At 40.9% G+C, this 21,488-nt stretch overlaps 1 protein-coding gene across 5 annotated transcripts in view; it reads left to right on the top strand.

Annotated features, from left to right (window-relative positions):
• Positions 1-917: 917 nt before the first annotated feature.
• Positions 918-21,488, top strand: part of STX11 (syntaxin 11) — a 50,536-nt gene continuing 29,965 nt past the window's right edge. Inside the window, exons 1-2 of one of the 5 annotated variants that reach the window (XM_061428208.1) lie at positions 918-933; positions 1,170-1,354. In XM_061428208.1, coding sequence (XP_061284192.1) covers positions 1,288-1,354 — 67 coding nt within the window. In that variant the 5' untranslated portion in view covers positions 918-933; positions 1,170-1,287. Of the gene's footprint in view, positions 934-958; positions 1,084-1,169; positions 1,355-20,161; positions 20,344-20,380 lie in introns of those variants that run through there. The other 4 variants (XM_061428207.1, XM_061428209.1, XM_061428210.1 and 1 more) reach the window with 4 other exon arrangements.

The raw sequence follows: 21,488 nt of genomic DNA on the forward strand, positions 1-21,488 counted from the left end.
ATAGTTTAAAAGGAAAAATCATAGCAATAATAAGAATCATTCAAATGAGTGTTATCTTCAAAATAAAGAGACTCATATAGATAAATGAAATATAAATTACCCCCTAAGCACTTTTGGAATAGACATTTGTGGTTTTGCTTCATCAAAAAAACATTAAATCAATGCTGTTTATTTTAATATTGTTAACTTTATACTTGTAACGTGTAGATTGGCTTAAATTTTATGGTTTTTTAAAGAACTTGTAGTCATACAGAATTTATGTCATATTTATATAAGCTACATTGTATTTATATTATATTCAAGTAATTTGTCAACACTGCTGCTGCTGCTGCTAAGTCGCTTCAGTCATATGTCCGACTCTGCGCGACCCCATAAACGGCAGCCCACCAGGCTCCCCTATCCCTGGGATTCTCCAGGCAAGACCACTGGAGTGGGTTGCCATTTCCTTCTCCAATGCATGAAAGTGAAAAGTGAAAGTGAAGTTGCTCAGTCGGGTCCAATTCTTTGCAACCCATGGACTGGAGCCTACCAGGCTCCTCCGTCCATGGGGTTTTCCAGGCACTGGGTGCCATTTATTCTTTTTCCTTGAAGAGCAGTGTACTCTTTACTTAAGCTGGAAAGATGATGTAGCAGGGCCGTAAAAGAAATAAGGAGTGAATGGATTATGTCCAACACTCATATCTACATTGTAATCAATTAGGAATTTCAATTGCATGGGGGCGTTTGTTTTGTAAATGTTTCTCTGTGACTAGGGATGTTGAGTTGTGTCAAAAGTTCCTGTTTCATAATTGACCTTTGCCATCGTCAGCCTACAGAAAATGGGGTTTTAAGAAATCAGATGGGGTGGCCTGCTTTCAACACCCAGTACTGGTGACACAAGACCATGTCAGCTGCTAGAAAGGATTCCTGCTCACACTGGGACACGTAAGGAAGGTGAGGAGCTGTGCACCTGAGAAGACCATCTGTCAGCTTCTCCACGGTCTCCTCAACAATCTCATCGTTCCAAGCAGGCATCCTTAAGGAAAGCTGAATCTGTGACTTCTCTGCTCGGACTTCAGTCTGTTTTCATTGCGTCACTTTTTTGTACTAAGCTCATCTTTAAAATACTCATCATTTAAAACACACTTGTTTTTTGTGGCGCCAATATTGTACTTTTACATTTTCTTTAGGATCACAAAGGAATGCTGGTTGTGGTCTATGAACTCACAGAAATTATAAACCACCTTTGATGAAGGAATCCATCCATTTGAAGCGTGTGTTAAAGGGAAAAATAAGACAAATAAAGACATGGAGCTGCCTCAAGGGGATGAAATGGATGACGAGGAAAAAAAGAAGACCACGTCTCAACCACAAAGTAAGGCTTTTTGCTATAGGCTTATAGTTTCTAAATGGATGGCACAAATTCTTCTAAATGAATAAACTATAGATGTAAAAATGTTTAGTCTATTTGTGAACACTACACTTTTGAGAACTAATTTAATTATTCAAATTCGAAACCAGCATTTGCTAAACATTTGTAAAAGGCATGGCTTATTTGTTACCTTCTGTTGGTGATTTTTTTTTGTTTCACTTTTATCAGTTCCTCAGGACAGGGCTATGGTGCAAAAGGGATTTACCAGAAGTGAGCATTGATCAACAGTCTCATCTTAAAATACTTTTGCAAGTTGTTATGCAAAATCACAGTTGCAGAAAAATTGAGGTATTAAACAGATCAATTATGCTATCTCTAGTCCAGATTTTTTTAGCCCATTCTCTTTCACAGAGAAGGTTCTGTTTGTATGCATAGAGTAGCCAATACATGCTAAACTTCGGGCCTCTTACAGCAAGTATGCCAGTATATCAGAGGAAAGTTTTCACTTATTTGCAATTTCTGTTAAATTGAAAATACAATGGTGTCATTTCAGGAACTATAAGCAAAGATAACATTTAACTAATACCAAGATAGTACAATTTGCAACCTCACTTTCTACCCCTTCTTGTGTACCACGCACAGAAAAATAAGCTTATTAAAAAGGAAATTGCTTTTCTAAGAGAGATGTCTGTTGCATGCTTTATTTTTTGAATATAAATAAGTAATTTAAAAATATTTTTAAATTTTTTAAATTTTTATTGGAGTAGAGTTGATTTGTTACTACAATGTTGTGCTAGGTTCAGGTGTACAGCAGAGTGAGGCAGTTATACACACGGCCACTCTTTTTTAGATTCTTTTCCCATATGGGCCATTACAGAGTATTGAAAAGAGTTCTCCTTATTAGTTATCTATTTTATATATAGTAGTGTGTATATCTGCATTCTTGTTTCTTTTCTTTTTTTAGTAGTTTTTCTAAGCTTACTCTGAGTTTGCTATAACAGGATGAAATAAATCATTTGCTTTGGAAAATTTTTCTTTTTTGTTTTTTCTGTGGGCTTTGAGTTGCTCTTGGACACTTTTTTGTAGTTCAGAATATCAACTTTTGTGTTGGGCGCTAAGATTTGGATCCAGGCTCCTTTGCTTGCAGGTCCTGAGACAGTGGGCAGGAGATTTGAAGGCTCTTTTCCTCCTCGGTCAGATGGGGTTGAGTTGTGCATACCTCATGCTTTGTGATGCAAATGATAAGTGTTGGTTATCTTTGATATGAACCTGCCCTCAATGTGGGAGACCCAGGTTCAATCCCTGGTTCCGGGAGATCCCCCTGAAGATGGGAATGTTTAACCACACCATTATTTTTGCTTGGAGAATTCCATGGACAGAAGAGCCTGAGGGGCTACATATAGTCCATGGGGTCACAAAGAGTTGGACATGACTGAGCGACTTTGATCTATTAGCATTATGGGGTTTATTTTTTTTTGTAATGATCTGTTGTTTGCTAATATTTGTACATTTAAATCTTGAGTTTCCAAGGTGTCTTAATCTGTTTGGGCTAAATGGTACACAAAAATACTCAGACTGAGTGTCTTATAAATGACAGAAATTTATTTCTCACAGTTTTGGAGGATGTGAAGTCTTATATCATGGTAGTGATGAATTTGGTGTTTGATGAGAGCTTGCTTCCTGGTTCATAGATGGCTATCTTATTGCTATATCCTCTCACAGCAGAAGGGGCAAGAGAGTTTCCTGGGGCTTCTTTTATAAGGGTACTATTCATGTTCTTAAGGTTTCTATATTCATGACTTCATCACCTTCCAAGGTTCCACCTCCCTATGTAACCACCATCACATAGGGATTGGGTTTAAACATATGAATTTTAGAGGGACAGAAACATTCATTGTATAGGAAAGGTTAGCAACTTTGTTCTCCTATATGCTGTGTGTGTTGAATAACAATGGCTTGTTTGAAGTACTGATGTACTAATTTCCTCACATACCTTTAAAAAAGAATTATTTGGGAAAAATAAATAAATATGTTTAAAAAAAGCTTATTAGATACTGGATAAATGAAACCTTAAAAATTTACCTATTTACTTTATAAAGTCTTATTTCTGTATTTCCATAAATTACATTTTATATAAATAAGTGATATGCAAAAAGATTTAGACGTAAATCTGAGAATATTTTTCTAGTCTGAGTGTACTAGAGAAAAATTTATATCATATGACGTACAACATTGTTTCTTTGAAAAGCTTACCAGTGGATCTAAATAAGATGAAAATATCATCAGGGAACATTTTTCATAGACTGTGGGTATAAACATTTCAGAGCAGATTCAGGTTCTATGCTCTGGTGGCTCAGTAGTAAAGAACCTGCCTGCCAGTTTAAGAGACCCTGATTTGATCACTGGGTCGGGAAGAGCTCTTAGAGAAGCAAACGGCAATCCACTCCAGTGTTCTTGTTTGGGAAATCCCATGAACAGAGGAGCCTGGCAGGCTATAATCCATGAGGTCAAAAACGGCTGGACACTACTTAGCAACTAAACAACAATACCTATGCTCTAGCTACCATTTAAGGATGCTGTGTCAGTTAGAGTCTCAATGTGAAAGAAATGGCACATTCAAATTAAAATAATTCAAGGAAGATTTATGAATAAGGGTACTATTGTAAAGGTGTGAGCAGAGAGGGAACTGAAAGGGACCTCTGGGCTGTCATATCCCAGGCCTGAGAACCATGAGTAGAGAGAGGTAACCGGAACCAAGGGAGAGGGAATCACGTAGAACAGACCACATTAGAGAAGAATGAGCTTATGCTGACCCAAGGAAAGCCAAAGGGCACAGGAGCCTGTTAGAATAGTCCATTCTTAGCCTTCTATTAAAATGAAAAAAAAAAAAAAGAATTAGTCCATTCAGATCAACCTCCCAGGGTTGAGAGCAGAACAGAGGGTGACAGAAAGTGGATCTTAAGGAGCAAACAGAAGATAGCTACACACATGCTGACATTATAAAATCTAGAATTCATTTTTTCTTGTTATATCCATTGGTGGCAAGTGTTTCTCTGGTGGCTCAGATGGTAAAGAATCTGCCTGTAATGCAGGAGACCTGGGTTTGATCCCTGGGTCAGGAAGATCCCCTGGAGAAGGACTTGGCTACCCACTCCAGTATTCTTGCCTAGAGAATTCTGGAAAGAGTGGCCTGGCGGGCTACAGTCCATGGAGTCGCAAAGAGTCGGACATGACTGAGCAACTAGCACTATTCATAAAATAGAGTTAAAGCTTTATAAACATGCAATAGAATCCTTAGAGGAATTGTAAAGCAACTTTTTCAACAGTAGGATAAAAGAACAAAGCTTAAATTCCATGTTCGGTTTTTTTAAAAAGTCTTTTAAAGCTACACCAGTGCTAGAGACAAATTCCAAAATCTCGTTATACCTGGCGTCAACCTCTAAAATGTTCTCTCCGTGCCCTGAGCTCCCTCAAGTTCCACTTGGGGCTTACGTTGGTTATTTATTCATTCGTTATTTAACAGATATCAATAGTAATAAGTAGAATGGTCACAATCTCCACTGTGAATCTGAGAATGTTTTTCAAAATTTATGGTTTAGTAGGTAAGTAGTTTAAAGGATGTAAAGAAAGATTTAAATAGTTTATAGGGATTTTCCTGGTGGTCCAGTGCTTAAGAGTCTGCCTTCCAATACAGGGTACACTGGTTCGATCCCTGGTCAGCAAACTAAGATCCTGCATGCTGCATGGTGTGGCCAAAAAAAAAAAAATGTTTTTAAACTTAAATAATTTATAAGTCTGTGTACATAAAGGCAATCATCCAGAATAACAGAACCACATGCTCATCAAAAGTCCAAATTAATATTTAAGCACAAAATTTGGGAGAATTCACAGAGTAGCCATTTATGTACTAAAAAGCCACAGACATTTTAGGCAGTGTACTTTCCCCTCTCTGAAGAAGATCAAACCAGTTAGCCTTGAGGGAAATCAATCCTCAATATTCCTTGGAAGGACTGATACTGAAGCTGAAGCTCCAGTATTTTGTTTATCTGATGTGAAAAATCTGACTCATTGGAAAAGTCCCTGATGCTGGGAAAGATTGAGGGCAGAGGAGAAGAGGGCATCAGAGGATGAGATGACTGAATGGCATCACCGATGCAATGGGCATGAACTTGGGCAAATTTTAGGAGATGGTGAGGGACAGGGAAGCCTGGAGTGCTGCAGTCCATTGGGTTGCAAAGAGTTGGACATGACTGAGTGACTGAACAACAACAACAACAACTTCCTCTCTTATTTAAGAAGGATTTTTATCTTAAACATTAGTTATCCAGGTCTGGGAAAATGTATCCAAATATAATTAGTGAGACAAAGAATAAGTGGCTACAGAAGGCAATGGTATCCCACTCCAGTACTCTTGCCTGGAAAATCCCATGGATGAAGGAGCCTGGTAGACTGCAGTCCATAGGGTCGCTAAGAGTCAGACACAACTGAACGACTTCACTTTCACGCATTGGAGAAGGAAATCGCAACCCACTCCAGTGTTCTTGCCTGGACAATCCCAGGGACGGGGGAGCCTGGTGGGCTGCCATCTGTGGGGTCGCACAGAGTCAGACACAACTGAAGTGACTTAGCAGCAGTAACAGCAGCAGCAGCAGCAGCAGCAGCAGCAGAATCTAGAAAGTGCTGTCCATCACAGTAGCTAAAGAGCTGTCTGCAATAATGGAAATGTTCTATTCTGTACTGACTGATACATTAGATACTAATAAGCACTAGTTATTATGGTGACATGTCAGTAATGAGACTGATGAACTGAATTTTAAAATCTGCTTAATTTTAATTAATTTAAATTTAAAGAGCCACATGTGGCTACAGTAAGAACAAGATGTATGAGGTGGGGCTTGCTGAATACAAGTTGATTCATTTAATCTCATTTCCCTTTTCTACAGAGGTAATAACAGTTATTTATTTACTCATGCAACATCATGGGCCCAGCAGGATGTCAAATAGAGAGGAAATTAAAGATAGGTTATATGAAAATAACAAGTGTTAACAAAGAAGTGGAAAATTTGGAACACTTATGCGTTGCTGTGTGAATGTAAAGTAGAGCAGCTGTTGTGGAAAACAGTATAATGATCCCAGAAGAAATAGAATTACCATTTTGTTATTGTTCAGTCACTAAGTTGTGTCCAACTCTTTGAGATCCTGTGGACTGCAGCATGCCAGGCTTCCCTGTCCTTCAATATCTCCTGGAGTTTGCTCAGATTCATGTCCATTGACACATCCACAACTGAGCATCATTTTTGCTTTGGCCCAGCAGCTTCGTTCTTTCTGGAGCTCTTAGTAATTGCCCTTTGCTCTTCCCTCCTTGCATATTAGATAGCTTCCGACCTGGGGGCTCATCTTCCTACATTATATCATTTTGCCTTTTCATGCTGCTCGTGGGGTTCTCATGGCAAGAAAGCTGCAGTGGTTTGCCATTCCCTCCTCCAGTGGACCACGTTTTGTCAGAACTCTCCACTAGGACCCATCCATCTTGGGTAGCCCTACACAGCATGGCTTATAGCTTCACTGAGCTATGCAAGCCCCTTTGCCACGACAAGGCTGTGATCCATGAAGGGGAGAATTACCATATGATCCAGCAATTCCACTTCTGGGTCTCTACCTCAGAAAAATGAAGGCAGAGACTGAAAAAAAATATTCAGTCTTTAAAAGGAAGATTTTGACACATGTTATAACATGCATAAACTTTGAAGCTATTATACAGACTGAAATAAGCCAGTTATAAAAGGGCAAATATTGCACAGTTTTACTTATTTGTGGTCTCTAGAGTAGTCAGAGACAGAAAGTAAAGTGGTGGGTGCCAGGGACTAGGGAGAGGGGGAATGAGGAGTTAGTGTTTAATGGCTACAGAGTTGTCAGTTAGGGAAAATGAAAAAGTGCTGGAAATGGATGGTGGTGGTTGCACAACGTGAGTGTACGGAATGTAACCGAACTTCTCATTTTTTAAATGGCCACAATGGTACGTGTTATGTCACATGTATTTTATTGCAGTTTTAAAAAGATAGGTTAAACACCTGTCCTCAAGGAATTTGAAAATTAGCATAGAAAAGAGAAATGGGAGCTGGTGATTGCTACATGGTGTAGGGATATAAAATGGCTATTTATAATATTGTATGAAAGGAGAGATTGCTCTATAGCAGAGATTGGCAGAATGTCATAAATCAACTATAATTTTAAAAAGTGAAATGAAATGACTGTTTACAGATGATCTTCTAACACAGAGACTGAATGGGTTTATGAGCCCTTCCCGTGAGGGATGGCAGTGGTACACAAGATGATGTACGCAGTATCCAGGGGGTGAACCTTTATGTGGCAGTGGTGCCCTTCTTCAAGTGCTTGCCCTGCTTTATCTGAGCTTTACCCTAAAGTACTAATGGATTCAAGAATCCAGACTGGAGGGAGACTTCCCTGGTGATCCAGTGGTTAAGATGCCATGCTGTCATTGCAGGGGACTCGGGTTCCCTGGTCAGGGAGGGAATTAAGATACTCCCTTGCAGTGCAGTACAGCCAAAAGATAAATAAAGAAGAATTTTAAAAAAATCTAGACTGGAGGTGAAAGCCACATCTCCAGAAAAATGTCTGTAAATATAGAAGACCTATCTGGGAGCCTAGCCAGGGTGGTCAGGCCAAGTGCAGAGAACCAGGTCAGTCTAGATCTTGCCATTATCAATATCTGCATCTATTCATAGTCTGCTGTCTGACAACCAACTTTTTTTTTCAACTGAATCTCTCTAACCACTCCCCTCCCAACTGCAGCAATTTCTTGATACCCTGGATCTTCTGATCCATAGACCTAATATCCTTTCACATGGCCTTATAACTATCATTCATGTCCTCTCTTCTCTCCTTACTCAGTTTAGATGCCATGGTCCTGAATTATGGTTATTCCCTTGCACAGAGCCTCAACACTCTGGTCCCTGTCGCCTCTATCATATTCATCTGGCAGCTCCAAACTCTGATTATCTCTGGACCTCTGCCTAATTTTATTGGTGCCCAAGTAGACACCTGAGGTTCATGAAAACACAACTATACCAACTGGTCTCCCTTCACATTCATGATTCCCGATTTCAAATGAACTCTTAGTACCACTTAACCATCTGACTATATTTTCAAAGTCCATTTGCTCTCTCCCTGACCCAAGATGCTATTTCCTACTTTCCCCTCTCTTCTCAAACTTCCTCTTACTCCTCACTCTCAGCTGATGACCTTCCTTCTTCATTGATAATACATGTTCCTGTTTCCACATTCAGTAGCATCTGTACCCGTACCTGCCTCCCCCTCTGCTGCCATGAGGGGAGAAACCTATCTTCTCTTTTTATTCCCAGCTTTCCATCTGTGCACTGGATTCCACCTCTGCTCATCGAGAGATGAGCTCGAGATTTCATCTCTCTGCTCAAGAGCACTGCTTTGGCAATTATCCCTTTTCTCTTCTGTCTTGTCACCTTTTACTTGTCTTCTGGCTCATAACCGTGAGCGTACAAATATGTATATTTTCTAATTAAAAAAAAATTCTCCCTTGACCATACATTTCCTTCCAGCTATTGCCACCTCTCTCTGGGCTCCTCAGAAGTATTGGTCATCACACACCACTGAACCCTTATCAATTTTGCCATCAACCTCCGTATGGCTAAGCCCATTGCTCAGTTTTCATTCCTAATTTTACCCACTTTAGCAGCCTTTGATAGAATTGACCACTCTTGAAATATTTTTTTCATTTGGCTTCTGGAACATTCTTCATCAGTTTACCTCCTATCTCACTGATTACACTTTCTCATTCTCCTTTCTTGTTCTTCATCTTCCTGACCTCTAAACTTTGTAGTACCCTATGACTCAGACTTCAGACATCTAAATTCTGTGTGCTGAAGACTTCCAGATTGAAACCATCATCCCAGACTCACCAGTCCAACTGATATTCTTGAAAACTTAAGACTCCAAACTTCAAGTGTCCAAAATGGAGCTGTTAGTCCTCACAAACCTCCCCTCCCCTCCCCCAACCCCCACAATTTGTTTCCCAGGCAGTCTCCTCATCTCAGTCTAAGGAACTTCTTTCCTTTAGTTGCTCCAAGGAAAACCCTTGACTCATCCTTGACTCCTCTCTCTCTCCCTCCACATCCAATTAATCAGTCAGTCCTCTCAGCCCCTCCTTGGGTATAAATCCAGAATCTGTCCAGTTCTCACCAGTTCCACTGTCATGGCTTTGTGTCAATCCGGGTTTTCTGCAGAAACAGAACCAATAGGAGATACATCTATATCCAGAGACTGAGATAGAAGGAATTGGCACACGTGATTATGGAGGCTGAACAGTCCCAAGATCTGCAGATGACAAGCTGGAATGCAGAAAAGTTGGTGTTATAGTTCTAGTCTGAGTCCAAGGGCCTGAGAAGGAGGAAAGCAAATGGCCTAAGTTTCAGTTTGAGGTCAAGTCTGAAGTCAGGAGAAAACTAATGTCCTAGTTCAAAGACAGGCAGGCCTAGGGAGAACAAATGCTGTCTTACCCTGCCTTTTGTTCTGTTCAGGCCTTCAACAGCTTGGATGAGGCCCACCAACACTGAGGAGTGCAATCTGCTTTGCTCAGTCCATGGATTCAGATGTTAATCTCATCTAGAAACACCCTCACAGATGTACAGAGGGTTAAACAGAATAATGTTTAACCAAATACCTGAGCAACCCCAGCCCAGTCGACACATAAAATTAATCATCACGGCTTCCTAACTGGCTGGCCTACTTCCATTCTTGTCCCTTAATCTATTCTCAATACAACAGTAGACTAAACAAACAAAAAAAGCCACATCAGGTTACTCCTCTGTTAAAAAATTTCCAATGTCTTCCCTTCTTAATCAAAGTAAAATTTAAAAACTATCAAGCCCACCAAGGCTCTACATGCTCTACTCCCCACCCACTCTCACCAGTTACCACTCTTCCCCATTTTCTTTCCCTACCACACTGGTATTGCTCCAGGAAGTCAAGCATGCTCCTACATGCTTGACATCTGAGAGCCCTTACATCTGCAGATTCCTCAGCTTGAAATGGTCAAAATAGGTGGGCGGTCCTGAGATGGCGGAGGAATAGGACGGGTAGACCACTTTCTCCCCCACATATTCATGAAAAGAACATTTGAATGCTGAGCAAATTCCACAAAACAACTTCTGAGTGTTGGCAGAGGACATCAGGCACCCAGAAAGGCAGCCCATTGTCTTCGAAAAGAGATGGAGAAGTCTTGAGGCTACTATAAGAATAAGACTAAAGATTCATCTCGATATATGGCAAAACCAATACAATATTGTAAAGTTAAAAAATAAAATAAAAAAGAATAAGACTAAAAACCACTGGCAGGAGGCTTAAATTCAAAACCTGAGAACACCAGAGAACTCCTGAGTCCAGGGAACATTAATCGATGAGAGCTCATCCAAAAGCCTCCATACCTACACTGAAACCAAGCACCACCCAAGAGCCAACAAGTTCCAGAGCAAGACATACCACGCAAATTCTCCAGCAACACAGGAACATAGCCCTGAGCTTCAATATAGAGGCTGCCCAAAGTCACACCAAACCCATAGACATATCAAAACTCACTACTGGACACTTCATTGCACTCTAGAGAGAATAAATCCAGCTCCACCTACCAGAACACTGACACAAGCTTCTCTAACCAGGAAACCTTGACAAGTCACCCATCCAACCCCACCCACAGTGAGGAACCTCCACAATAAAGAGGAACCACAAACTGCCAGAATACAGAAAGGCCACCCCAAACACAGCAATCTAAACAAGATGAAAAGGCAGAGAAATATAGAGCAGGTAAAGGAACAGGTAAATGGTAAAGGAGCAGGTAAATGCCCACCAAACCAAAGAGGAAGAGATAGGGAATCTACCTGAAAAAGAATTCAGAATAATGATAGTGAAAATGATCCAAAATCTTGAAAACAAAATGGGAGTTACAGATAAATAGCCTGGAGACAAGGATTGAGAAGATGCAAGAAATGTTTAACAAGGACCTAGAAGAAATAAAAAAGATTCAATATATAATGAATAATGCAATAAATGAGATAAAAAACACTCTGGAAGGAACCAACAATAGAATAACAGAGGCAGAAGATAGGATAAGTGAGGTAGAAGATAGAATGGTAGAAATAAATGAAGCAGAGAGGAAAAAAGAGAATTAAAAGAAATGAGGACAACCTCAGAGACCTCTGGGACAATGTTAAACACCCTAACATTCAAATCATAGGAGTCCCAGAAGAAGAAGAAAAAAAGAAAGACCATGAGAAAATACTTGAGGAGATAATAGTTGAAAACTATGGCAACTCATTCCAGTATTCTTACCTAGAGAATCCCATGAATGGAGGAGCCTGGTTGGCTACAGTCCACGGGGTCACAAAGAGTCAGACACGATGAAGCGACTTCACTTTCCCTAAAATGGGGAAGGAAATAGTCACCCAAGTCCAAGAAACCCAGAGAGTCCCAAACAGGATAAACCCAAGGCAAAACACCCCAAGACATATATTAATCAAATTAACAAAGATCAAACACAAAGAATAAATATTAAAAGCAGCAAGGGAAAAGTAACAAATAACACACAAGGGGATTCCCATAAGGATAACAGCTGATCTTCCAACAGAAACTCTTCAGGCCAGAAGGGAATGGCAGGACATACTAAAGTAATGAAAGAGAAAAACCCACAATCCAGATTACTGTACCCAGCAAAGATCTCATTCAAATATGAGGAAGAAATCAAAAGCTTTACAGACAAGCAAAAGCTGAGAGAATTCAGCATCATCAAACCAACCCTCCAACAAATGCTAAAGGATCTTCTCTAGACCAGAAACACAGAAAGGGTGTATAAATTCGAACCCAAAACAACAAAGTAAATGGCAACGGGATCATCAGTTCAGTTCAGTTCAGTCACTCAGTTGTGTCCAACTCATTGCGACCCCATGAATAGCAGCACACCAGGCCTCCCTATCCATCACCAACTCCTGGAGTTTACTCAAACTCATGTCCATCGAGTCGGTGATGCCATCCAGCCATCTCATCCTCTGTCATCCCCTTCTCCTCCTGTCCCCAATCCCTCCCAGCATCAGAGTCTTTTCCAATGAGTCAACTCTTTGCATGAGGTGGCCAAAGTACTGGGGTTTCAGCTTTAGCATCAGTCCTTCCAATGAACATCCAGGACTGATCTCCTTTAGAATGGACTGGTTGGATCTCCTTGCAGTCCAAGGGACTCTCAAGAGTCTTCTCCAACACCACAGTTCAAAAGCATCAATTCTTCAGCGTTCAGCCTTCGTCACAGTCCAACTCTCACATCCATACATGACCACTGGAAAAACCATAGCCTTGACTGCTGGATCTTTGTTGGCAAAGTAATGTCTCTGCTTCTTAATATGCTATATAGGTTGGTCATAACTTTCCTTCCAAAGAGTAAGCGTCTTTTAATTTCATGGCTGAAATCACCATCTGCACTGATTTTGGAGCCCCCCAAAATATAGTATGACAGTGTTTCCACTGTTTCCCCATCTATTTGTGATGAAGTAATGGGACCAGATGCCATGATCTTAGTTTTCTGAATGTTGAGCTTTAAGCCAACTTTTTCATTCTCCTCTTTCACTTTCAACAAGAGGCTTTTTAGTTCCTCTTCACTTTCTGCCATAAGGGTGGTGTCATCTGCATATCTGAGGTTATTGATATTTCTCCCGACAATCTTGATTCCAGCTTGTGCTTCTTCCAGCCCAGTGTTTCTCATGATGTACTCTGCATAGAAGTTAAATAAGCAGGGTGACAATATACAGCCTTGATGTACTCCTTTCCCTATTTGGAACCAGTCTGTTGTTCCATGTCCAGTTCTAACTGTTGCTTCCTGACCTGCATATATTTTTCTCAAGAGGCAGGTCAGGTGGTCTGGTGTTCCCATCTCTTTCAGTCATACTTATCAATAATTACCTTAAATGTAAATAGGTTGAATGCCCCAACCCAAAGACAAAGACTGGCTGAATGGATACAAAAATAAGACCCCTATACATGTTGTCTACAAGAGACCCACCTCAAAACAAAGGACACATACAGACTGAAAGTGAATGGCTGGAAAAAGATATTCCACACAAATAGAAACCAAAAGAAAGCAGGAGTAGCAATACTCCTATCAGATAAAATAGACTAAAATAAAGGTTGTGAAAAGAGACAAAGAAAGACACTACATAATGATCAAAGGATCAATCCAAGAAGAAGATATAACAATTATAAATATATATGCACCCAACATAAGAGCACCACAATATGTAAGGCAAATGCTAACAAGTATGAAAGGGGAAATTAACAATAACACAATAATAGTAGGAGACTTTAATACCCCACTCACACCTATGGATAGATCAACTAAACAGAAAATTAACAAGGAAACACAAACGTTAAATGATACAGTAGACCAGTTAGACCTAATTGATATCTATAGGACATTTCACCACAAAACACTGAATTTCACCTTTTTCTCAAGTGCACATGGAACCTTCTCCAGGATAGATCACATCCTGCCATAAATCTAGCCTTGGTAAGTTAAAAAAAACTTAAATCATTCCAAGCATCTTCTCTGACCACAATGCAGTAAGATTAGATGTCAATTACAGGAGAAAAACTATTAAAAATTCCAACATATGGAGACTGAACAACACGCTGCTAAATAACCAACAAATCACAGAAGAAATCAAAAAAGAAATCAAAATATGCATAGAAATGAATGAAAATGAAAACACAACAACCCAAAACCTATGGGACACTGTAAAATTAGTGCTAAGGGGAAGGTTCATCTTCCAGGCTTATCTCAAGAAACAAGAAAAAAGTCAACTAAATAACCTAACTTTACACCTAAAGCAACTAGAAAATGAAGAAATGAAGAACCCCAGGGTTAGTAGAAGGAAAGAAATCTTAAAACTTAGGGCAGAAATAAATGCACAAGAAACAAAAGAGACAAGAGCAAAAATCAACAAAACTAAAAGCTGGTTCTTTGAGAAGATAAATAAAATTGACAAACAATTAGCCAGACTCATCAAGAAACAAACAGAGAAAAATCAAATCAACAAAATTAGAAATGAAAATGGAGAAATCACAACAGATAACACAAAAATACAAAGGATCATAAGAGACTACTATATCAGCAACTATATGCCAATAAAATGGGCAACTTGGAAGAAATGGACAAATTCTTAGAAAAATACAACTTTCCAAAACTGACCCAAGAAGAAATAGAAAATCTTAACACACCCATCACAAGCACGGAAATTGAAACTATAATCAGAAATCTTCCAGCAAACAAAAGCCCAGGACCAGACAGCTTCACAGCTGAATTCTACCAAAAATTTAGAGAAGAGCTAACACCTATATTACTCAAACTCTTCCAGAAAATTGCAGAGGAAGGTAAATTTCCAAACTCATTCTCTGAGGCCACCATCACCCTAATACTCAAATCAGACAAAGATGCCACACACAAAAAAGAAAACTACAGGCCAATATCACTGATGAACATAGACGCAAAAATCCTTAACAAAATTCTAGCAATCAGAATCCAACAACATATTAAAAAGATCATGTATCATGACCAAGTGGGCTTTATCCCAGAGATGCAAGGATTCTTCAATATCTACAAATCAATCAACATAATACACCACATTAACAAATTGAAAGATAAAAACCATATGATTATCTCAATAGATGCAGAGAAAGCCTTTGACAAAATTCAGCATCCATTTATGATAAAAACCCTCCAGAAAGCAGGAATAGAAGGAACATACCTCAACATAATGACAAACCCACAGCAAACATTATCTTCAATGGTGAAAAATTGAAAACATTTCCCCTAAAGTCAGGAACAAGACAAGGGTGCCCAATCTCACTACTACTATTCAACATAGTTTTGGAAATTTTGGCCACAGCAATCAGAGCAGAAAAAGAAATAAAAGGAATCCAGATTGGAAAAGAAGAAGTAAAACTCTCACTGTTTGCAGATGACACGATCTTCTACATAGAAAACCCTAAAGACTCCACCAGAAAATTACTAGAACTAATCAATGAATATGCTTCCCTGGTGGCTCAGAGGTTAAAGCGTCTGCCTGCAATGCGGGAGACCTGGGTTTGATCCCTGGGTCAGGAAGATCCCCTGGAGAAGGAAATGGCAACCTACTCCAGTATTCTTGCCTGGAGAATCCCATGGATGGAGGAGCCTGGTGGGCTACAGTCCATGGGGTTGCAAAGAGTCTGACATGGCTGAGCAACTTCACTCACTCAATCAATGAATATAGTAAAGTTGCAGGATATAAAGTTAACACACAGAAATCCCTTGCATTCCTATACACTAACAATGAGAAAACAGAAAGAGAAATTAAGGAAACAATTCCATTCACCATTGCAACAAAAAGAATAAAATACTTAGGAATATATCTACCTAAAAAAACAAAAGACCTGTATATAGAAAACTATAAACACTGATGAAAGAAATCAAAGAGGACACAAATAGATGGAGAAATATATCATGTTCATGGATTGGAAGAATCAATATAGTGAAAATGAGTATACTACCCAAAGCAATCTATAATTCAATGCAATCCCTATCAAGCTACCAATGGTATTTTTCACAGAACTAGAACAAATAATTTCACAATTTGTATGGAAATACAAAAAAACCTCGAATAGCCAAAGCAATCTTGAGAAAGAAGAATGGAACTGGAGGAATCAACCTGTCTGACTTCAGGCTATACTACAAAGCTACAGTCATCAAGATAGTATGGTACTGCACAAAGACAGAAATATAGATCAAAGGAACAAAATAGAAAGCCCAGAGACAAATCCACACACCTATGGACACCTTATTTTTCACAAAGGAGGCAAGAATATACAATGGAGAAAAGACAATCTCTTTAACAAGTGGTGCTGGGAAAACTGGTCAACCACTTGTAAAAGAATGAAACTAGAACACTTTCTAACACCATACACAAAAATAAATTCAAAGTGGATTAAAGATCTAACTGTAAGACCAGAAACTATAAAACTCCCAGAGGAAAACATAGGCAAAACCCTCTCCAACATAAATCATAGCAGGATCCTCTATGACTCACCTCCCAGAGTAATGGAAATAAAACCAAAAATAAACAACTGGGACCTAATTAAACTTAAAAGCTTTTGTACAACGAAGGAACCTATAAGCAAAGTGAAAAGACAGCCTTCAGAATGGGAGAAAATAATAGCAAATGAAGCAACAGACAAAGAATTAATCTCAAAAATATACAAGCAACTCCTGCAGCTCAGTTTCAGAAAAATAAATGACCCAACCAAAAAATGGGCCAAAGAACTAAACACTTCTCCAAAGAAGACATACAGATGACTAACAAACACATGAAAGGACGCTCAACATCACTCATTATCAGAGAAATGTAAATCAAAACCACAATGAGGTACCATTTTACGCCAGTCAGAATGGATGCTATCCAAAAGTCTACAAACAATAAATGCTGGAGAGGGTGTGGAGAAAAGGGAACCCTCTTACAGTGTTGGTGGGAATGCAAACTAGTACAGCCACTATGGAGAACAGTGTGGAGATTCCTTAAAAAGCTGAAAATAGAACTGCCATATGACCCAGTAAACTCAATGCTGGCATACACACCAAGGTAACCAGAATTGAAAGAGACACGTGTACCCCAGTGTTCATCACAGTACTGTTTATAATAGCCAGGAAATGGAAGCAACCTAGATGTCCATCAGCAGACATGGATAAGAAAGCTGTGGTACATAGACACAATGGAATATTACTCAGCCATTAAAAAGAATACATTTGAATCAGTTCTAATGAGGTGGATGAAACTGGAGCCTATTATACAGAGTGAAGTAAGTCAGGAAGAAAAACATCAATACAGTATACTAACGCATATATTCGGAATTTAGAAAGATAGTAACAATAACCCTATATGCAAGACAGCAAAAAAGACACAGATGTCTAGAACAGTCTTTTGGACTCTGTGGGAGAGGGCAAGGGTGGAATGATTTGGGAGAATGGCATTGAAACATGTATATTATCATATGTGAAACGGATCGCCAGTCCAGGTTCAATGCATGGGACAGGGTTGCTCGGGGCTGGTGCACTGGGAGGACCTAGAGGGATGGGATAGGGAGGTAGGTGGGAGGGGGGTTCAAGATGGGGAACACATGTACACCTGTGGCTGATTCATGGCACTGTATGGCAAAACCACTACAATATTGTAAAGTAATTAGCTTCCAATTAAAATGAATAAATTTATTTTTAAAAAAGAAAAAAAAACAAAGTTTTCCACAGAAACAAACAACAACAACAACAACAAAAACCAAACAACAACAAAAAAGAAATGGTCAAAATACCTACATTGCTTCCTCCGTAAACTGTTTTATCTTAGATGCCTTTGCATTAAACCCATTTTCTTCAGTTCTTATAGCATCCCTCATGTCTCTTACTTTGCTTCACCTTTAAAATGAACTTTATTATTTTATTTATTTATGGCTACATCTGGTCTTAGTTGCAGCACCCAGGATTTTTCATTGTGGTGCCTAGACTTCTCTCTAACTATGGCTCATGGGTTCCAGAATGCGTGGATTATGTAGTTGTGGTGAGTAGGTTTAGTTGCTCCACAGCATGTGGTATCTTCCCAGAGCAGGGATCGAATCTGTCTCCCCTGAATTGGAAGGCACATTCTTTTTTTAAATTGTTTTATTAATTTTAATTGGAGACTAATTACAATATTGTGTTGGTTTTTGCCATACGTTGACATGACTCAGCCATGGGTGTACATGTGTCCCCCTGTCTCGAACCCCTTCCCCTCCCCCCTCCCCATCCCTTCTCTCCAGGTTGTCCCGGTGCACAGCTTTTGAGTGCCCTGTTTCATGCATCAAGTTTGGACTGGTCATCTATTTCACATAGATCTATTTCACATAGTTTCAATGCTATTCTCTCAAATCATCCCACCCTACCTTCTGCCACAGAGTCCAAAAGTGTGTTCTTTACATTGGTGTCTCTTTTGCTGTCTTGCTGTCTTGTTACCATCTTTCTAAATTCCATATGTATGCGTTAATATACTGTATTGGTGCTTTTCTTTCTGACTTACTTCACTCTGTATAATAGGCTCCAGTTTCATCCACCTCATTAGAACTGACTCAAATGCTTTCTTTTTAATACCTGAGTAATATTCCATTGTGTATATGTGTCACAACTTTCTTATCCATTTGTCTGCTGATGGACATCTAAGTTGCTTCCATGTCCTATCTATTGTAAACAGCAGAAGGCACATTCTTAACCACTGGACCCCCAGGGAAGTCCCTAAACTTAGTTTTTTTCAAATGGTTTTAGATTTACAGAAAAAAAATTACAAAGATAATGAGAGTTTCCATAAATCTTGTTCCCATTTTCTCCTATTATTATCATTGTACAATTAAGTATGGTACATCATCATAACTCATGTACTAATCTTGATATTGTAACAGAAGTCCATACTTTATTCATATTGCCTTAGTTTTTACGGAAAAGCCTTTCCCTGTCCCAGGATCCCATCCAGGATCCCACATACATTTAGTTGTCAGGTTTCCTTAGGATGCTCTAGGCTGTAGCAGTTTTTCATACTTTCTTTGTTTTTTATAATATTCACAGCTTTTAGAAACATTCAGTTAAGTTCAGTCGCTCAGTCGTGTCTGACTCTTTGCGACCCCATGGACTGCAGCACGCCAGGCTTCCCTGTCCATCACCAACTCCCAGAGCTTACTCAAACTCATGTCCAACCAGTTGGTAATGCCTTCCAACCATCTCATCCTCTGTCATCCCCTTCTCCTTCTGCCTTCAGTCTTTCCCAGCATCAGGGTCTTTTCAAACGAGTCAGTTCTCCGCATCAGTTGGCTAAAGTATTGGAGTTTCAGCTTCAGCCTAGTTTGTAATCTAATACTACTTTATCTTGCTGTTCAAATTGCTCCCCCTCTGGCTGTGGAAGCTCTTTCGGTTGACTCTGTATTTCTTTGACATTCCCCATCAACGAAGATCTATTTCATCCCCCTTCTTGAGCATTTTCTAACTTTTAAGCCTCAGGCTTATTCAATATACCACTAATCTCCCATGACAAGCACTTTATCTGTCGATCTTTCCTCACTGGAATTCCAGGTCTTTGCGGGTAATGTCTTGGCGGTGCTTTAGACCACATAGCATCCTCATGGCCTGTGTGGACGCTGGGTTGGTACTGAATGAGTGAACGAGCCGGACTGGTGTTTAAAAGCTCACTGGAAAGGGGTGAATTAGAGTGAGTTCTGGGAATAAGATACTCAGCCTCGGGGTGACTCGCAGCCTCCCTGCCGGCCGCCTACAGGGTAGGGACAGGTGCAGGGCCGGCCACAGTCACCTCCGCACTGAGAACCGCGCGGGAAACACACCGGCACGGCCTGCAAACGTCACCAGCGCGGGGGGATCCCCGGGGAAAATCCAGCGCCTTTGAGCCACCCCCGCCACTCGGCTTCCAGGGGGCCCTCCAAGGAAGAGGAGGCTAGGGAACGCGGTGAAGTGCCCCGGGCGGCACACTTCGCGGCTGATCCTCGTCGCCCCCGCGCGGAGCATCCGGGGCGCACGTGAGTGAGAGGAGGCTGGAGCGGGTCGGCCCCGCTGCCCGGGGTCCGGAAAGCACACGCTCAAGGCGGGGAGGGGCGGGGCGGGGAGCCGGGGCCGTCGCCCGGGGGCGGGGCCTGGTCCCCAGCTGTGGGTGCTTCCGACGCCCGCGGGGCCGGGCGGGCGCCCAGATGCGGCGGCGGCGGCGCGGAGCTCGGGCGGCCCGGGAGGAGCCGCGGGAGGCGCCGGGAGCCCATCCACCGGGAGTCGAGCCGCAGGTTTCCACCCGCGCTGGGACGCGCGCCCACTGGAGCCGGCTCCTGGGGTCGCCCGCGCGGTCCCGTTCCTGGTTCGTGTTCCTCTCCTTGGGGCTCTTTTTCTCTCTTTCAGGAGAGGTAGGCGTGCGGCCGCAGGGGTACTCGCTCGCTCGGGGACGCGAGGGATGCCTTCGGGGAGGGAGCGCCTCGGGTCCCTCGCCGCCTGTTCACGTCGGGGGACACCTCTAATTCTGAGAGGAGTGATTGTTTTTTCCACCTAATGGACAAGGTCTGCGCATTTAGGGCTTCTTAGAAATTATTTCACTGACACCTGTTGGTAGGCTTCTTTTATACGGTATCCACCCAAGACTGCTTTTGTTTTTTCAGTCGAAAGGCTGAAGTTTGGGGGGATTGTGTTTGTTTTTGGAATTAGAAGGGGCATGATTTCGATCACCTCTTCACTTCCTATTAGGTTGCACTTTCTAACCAGCTTGGCAGTATGACTCAGGAGCCAAGAAATACAGAGAAGTCGTACTGACTTGAAATATTTCCTTCCCAGCCTACAGAAGACTTTTTTTTTTCCTTCTTCTTCTTCTTTTTAGTAGAATGGAGACAAGAGATAGTTGCAGCGCCTAGGTGCTCCACACAGTCCAGAGAGGGAATTCTAGGCTTGGCTCGCACTGCTCAAGATCTGTATTACTTCCGGTGATTCTCACGCACTTGTTGAAGCCGTTTCTCAGCAAAGGGAGGAGTTGTTATTTCGGGTATCCAAAAATGAGTCATAGAGCTGCTCTCTTACATGTGAGACTTCGTTAATGAACTTTTGAAAAGTGAGGTTTGCTCTGGCTGTATTTAAAATGAGATTAAGATGTGAAATGCAGGCGCTGATAAACTGGAACTGGTTGTAAAGGAAGTAATAGTTTAAAGTTTTGTTTCCAAGAGCGCCTGGATGGTACAGCATACCAGCTAGGCTCACCAGGCTGATGGAAGATAACCATTAAAATCATGTGCTTTGCCACAGAGGCCCCAAGAGAAATTTAATTTCGTTATTCAATAACTGGTTTGTTACTGCTTCTGCTGGGATGGGGTGGTGGAAACATGTCATGTTACATAGTAATTGTATGTCACGCTGAATCGAAATCTTCTGGACAGTTTGTCTTTATAAATTAGTGCCATGTAAAAAATTGTGAAGATGGTGGATACCCCTTGGAGCTGAGAAATTAAAATGTTCAAGCTG

The sequence above is a fragment of the Bos javanicus genome, chromosome 9 (genome assembly GCF_032452875.1).
Source record: "Bos javanicus breed banteng chromosome 9, ARS-OSU_banteng_1.0, whole genome shotgun sequence".
NCBI classification, from domain to species: domain Eukaryota; kingdom Metazoa; phylum Chordata; class Mammalia; order Artiodactyla; family Bovidae; genus Bos; species Bos javanicus.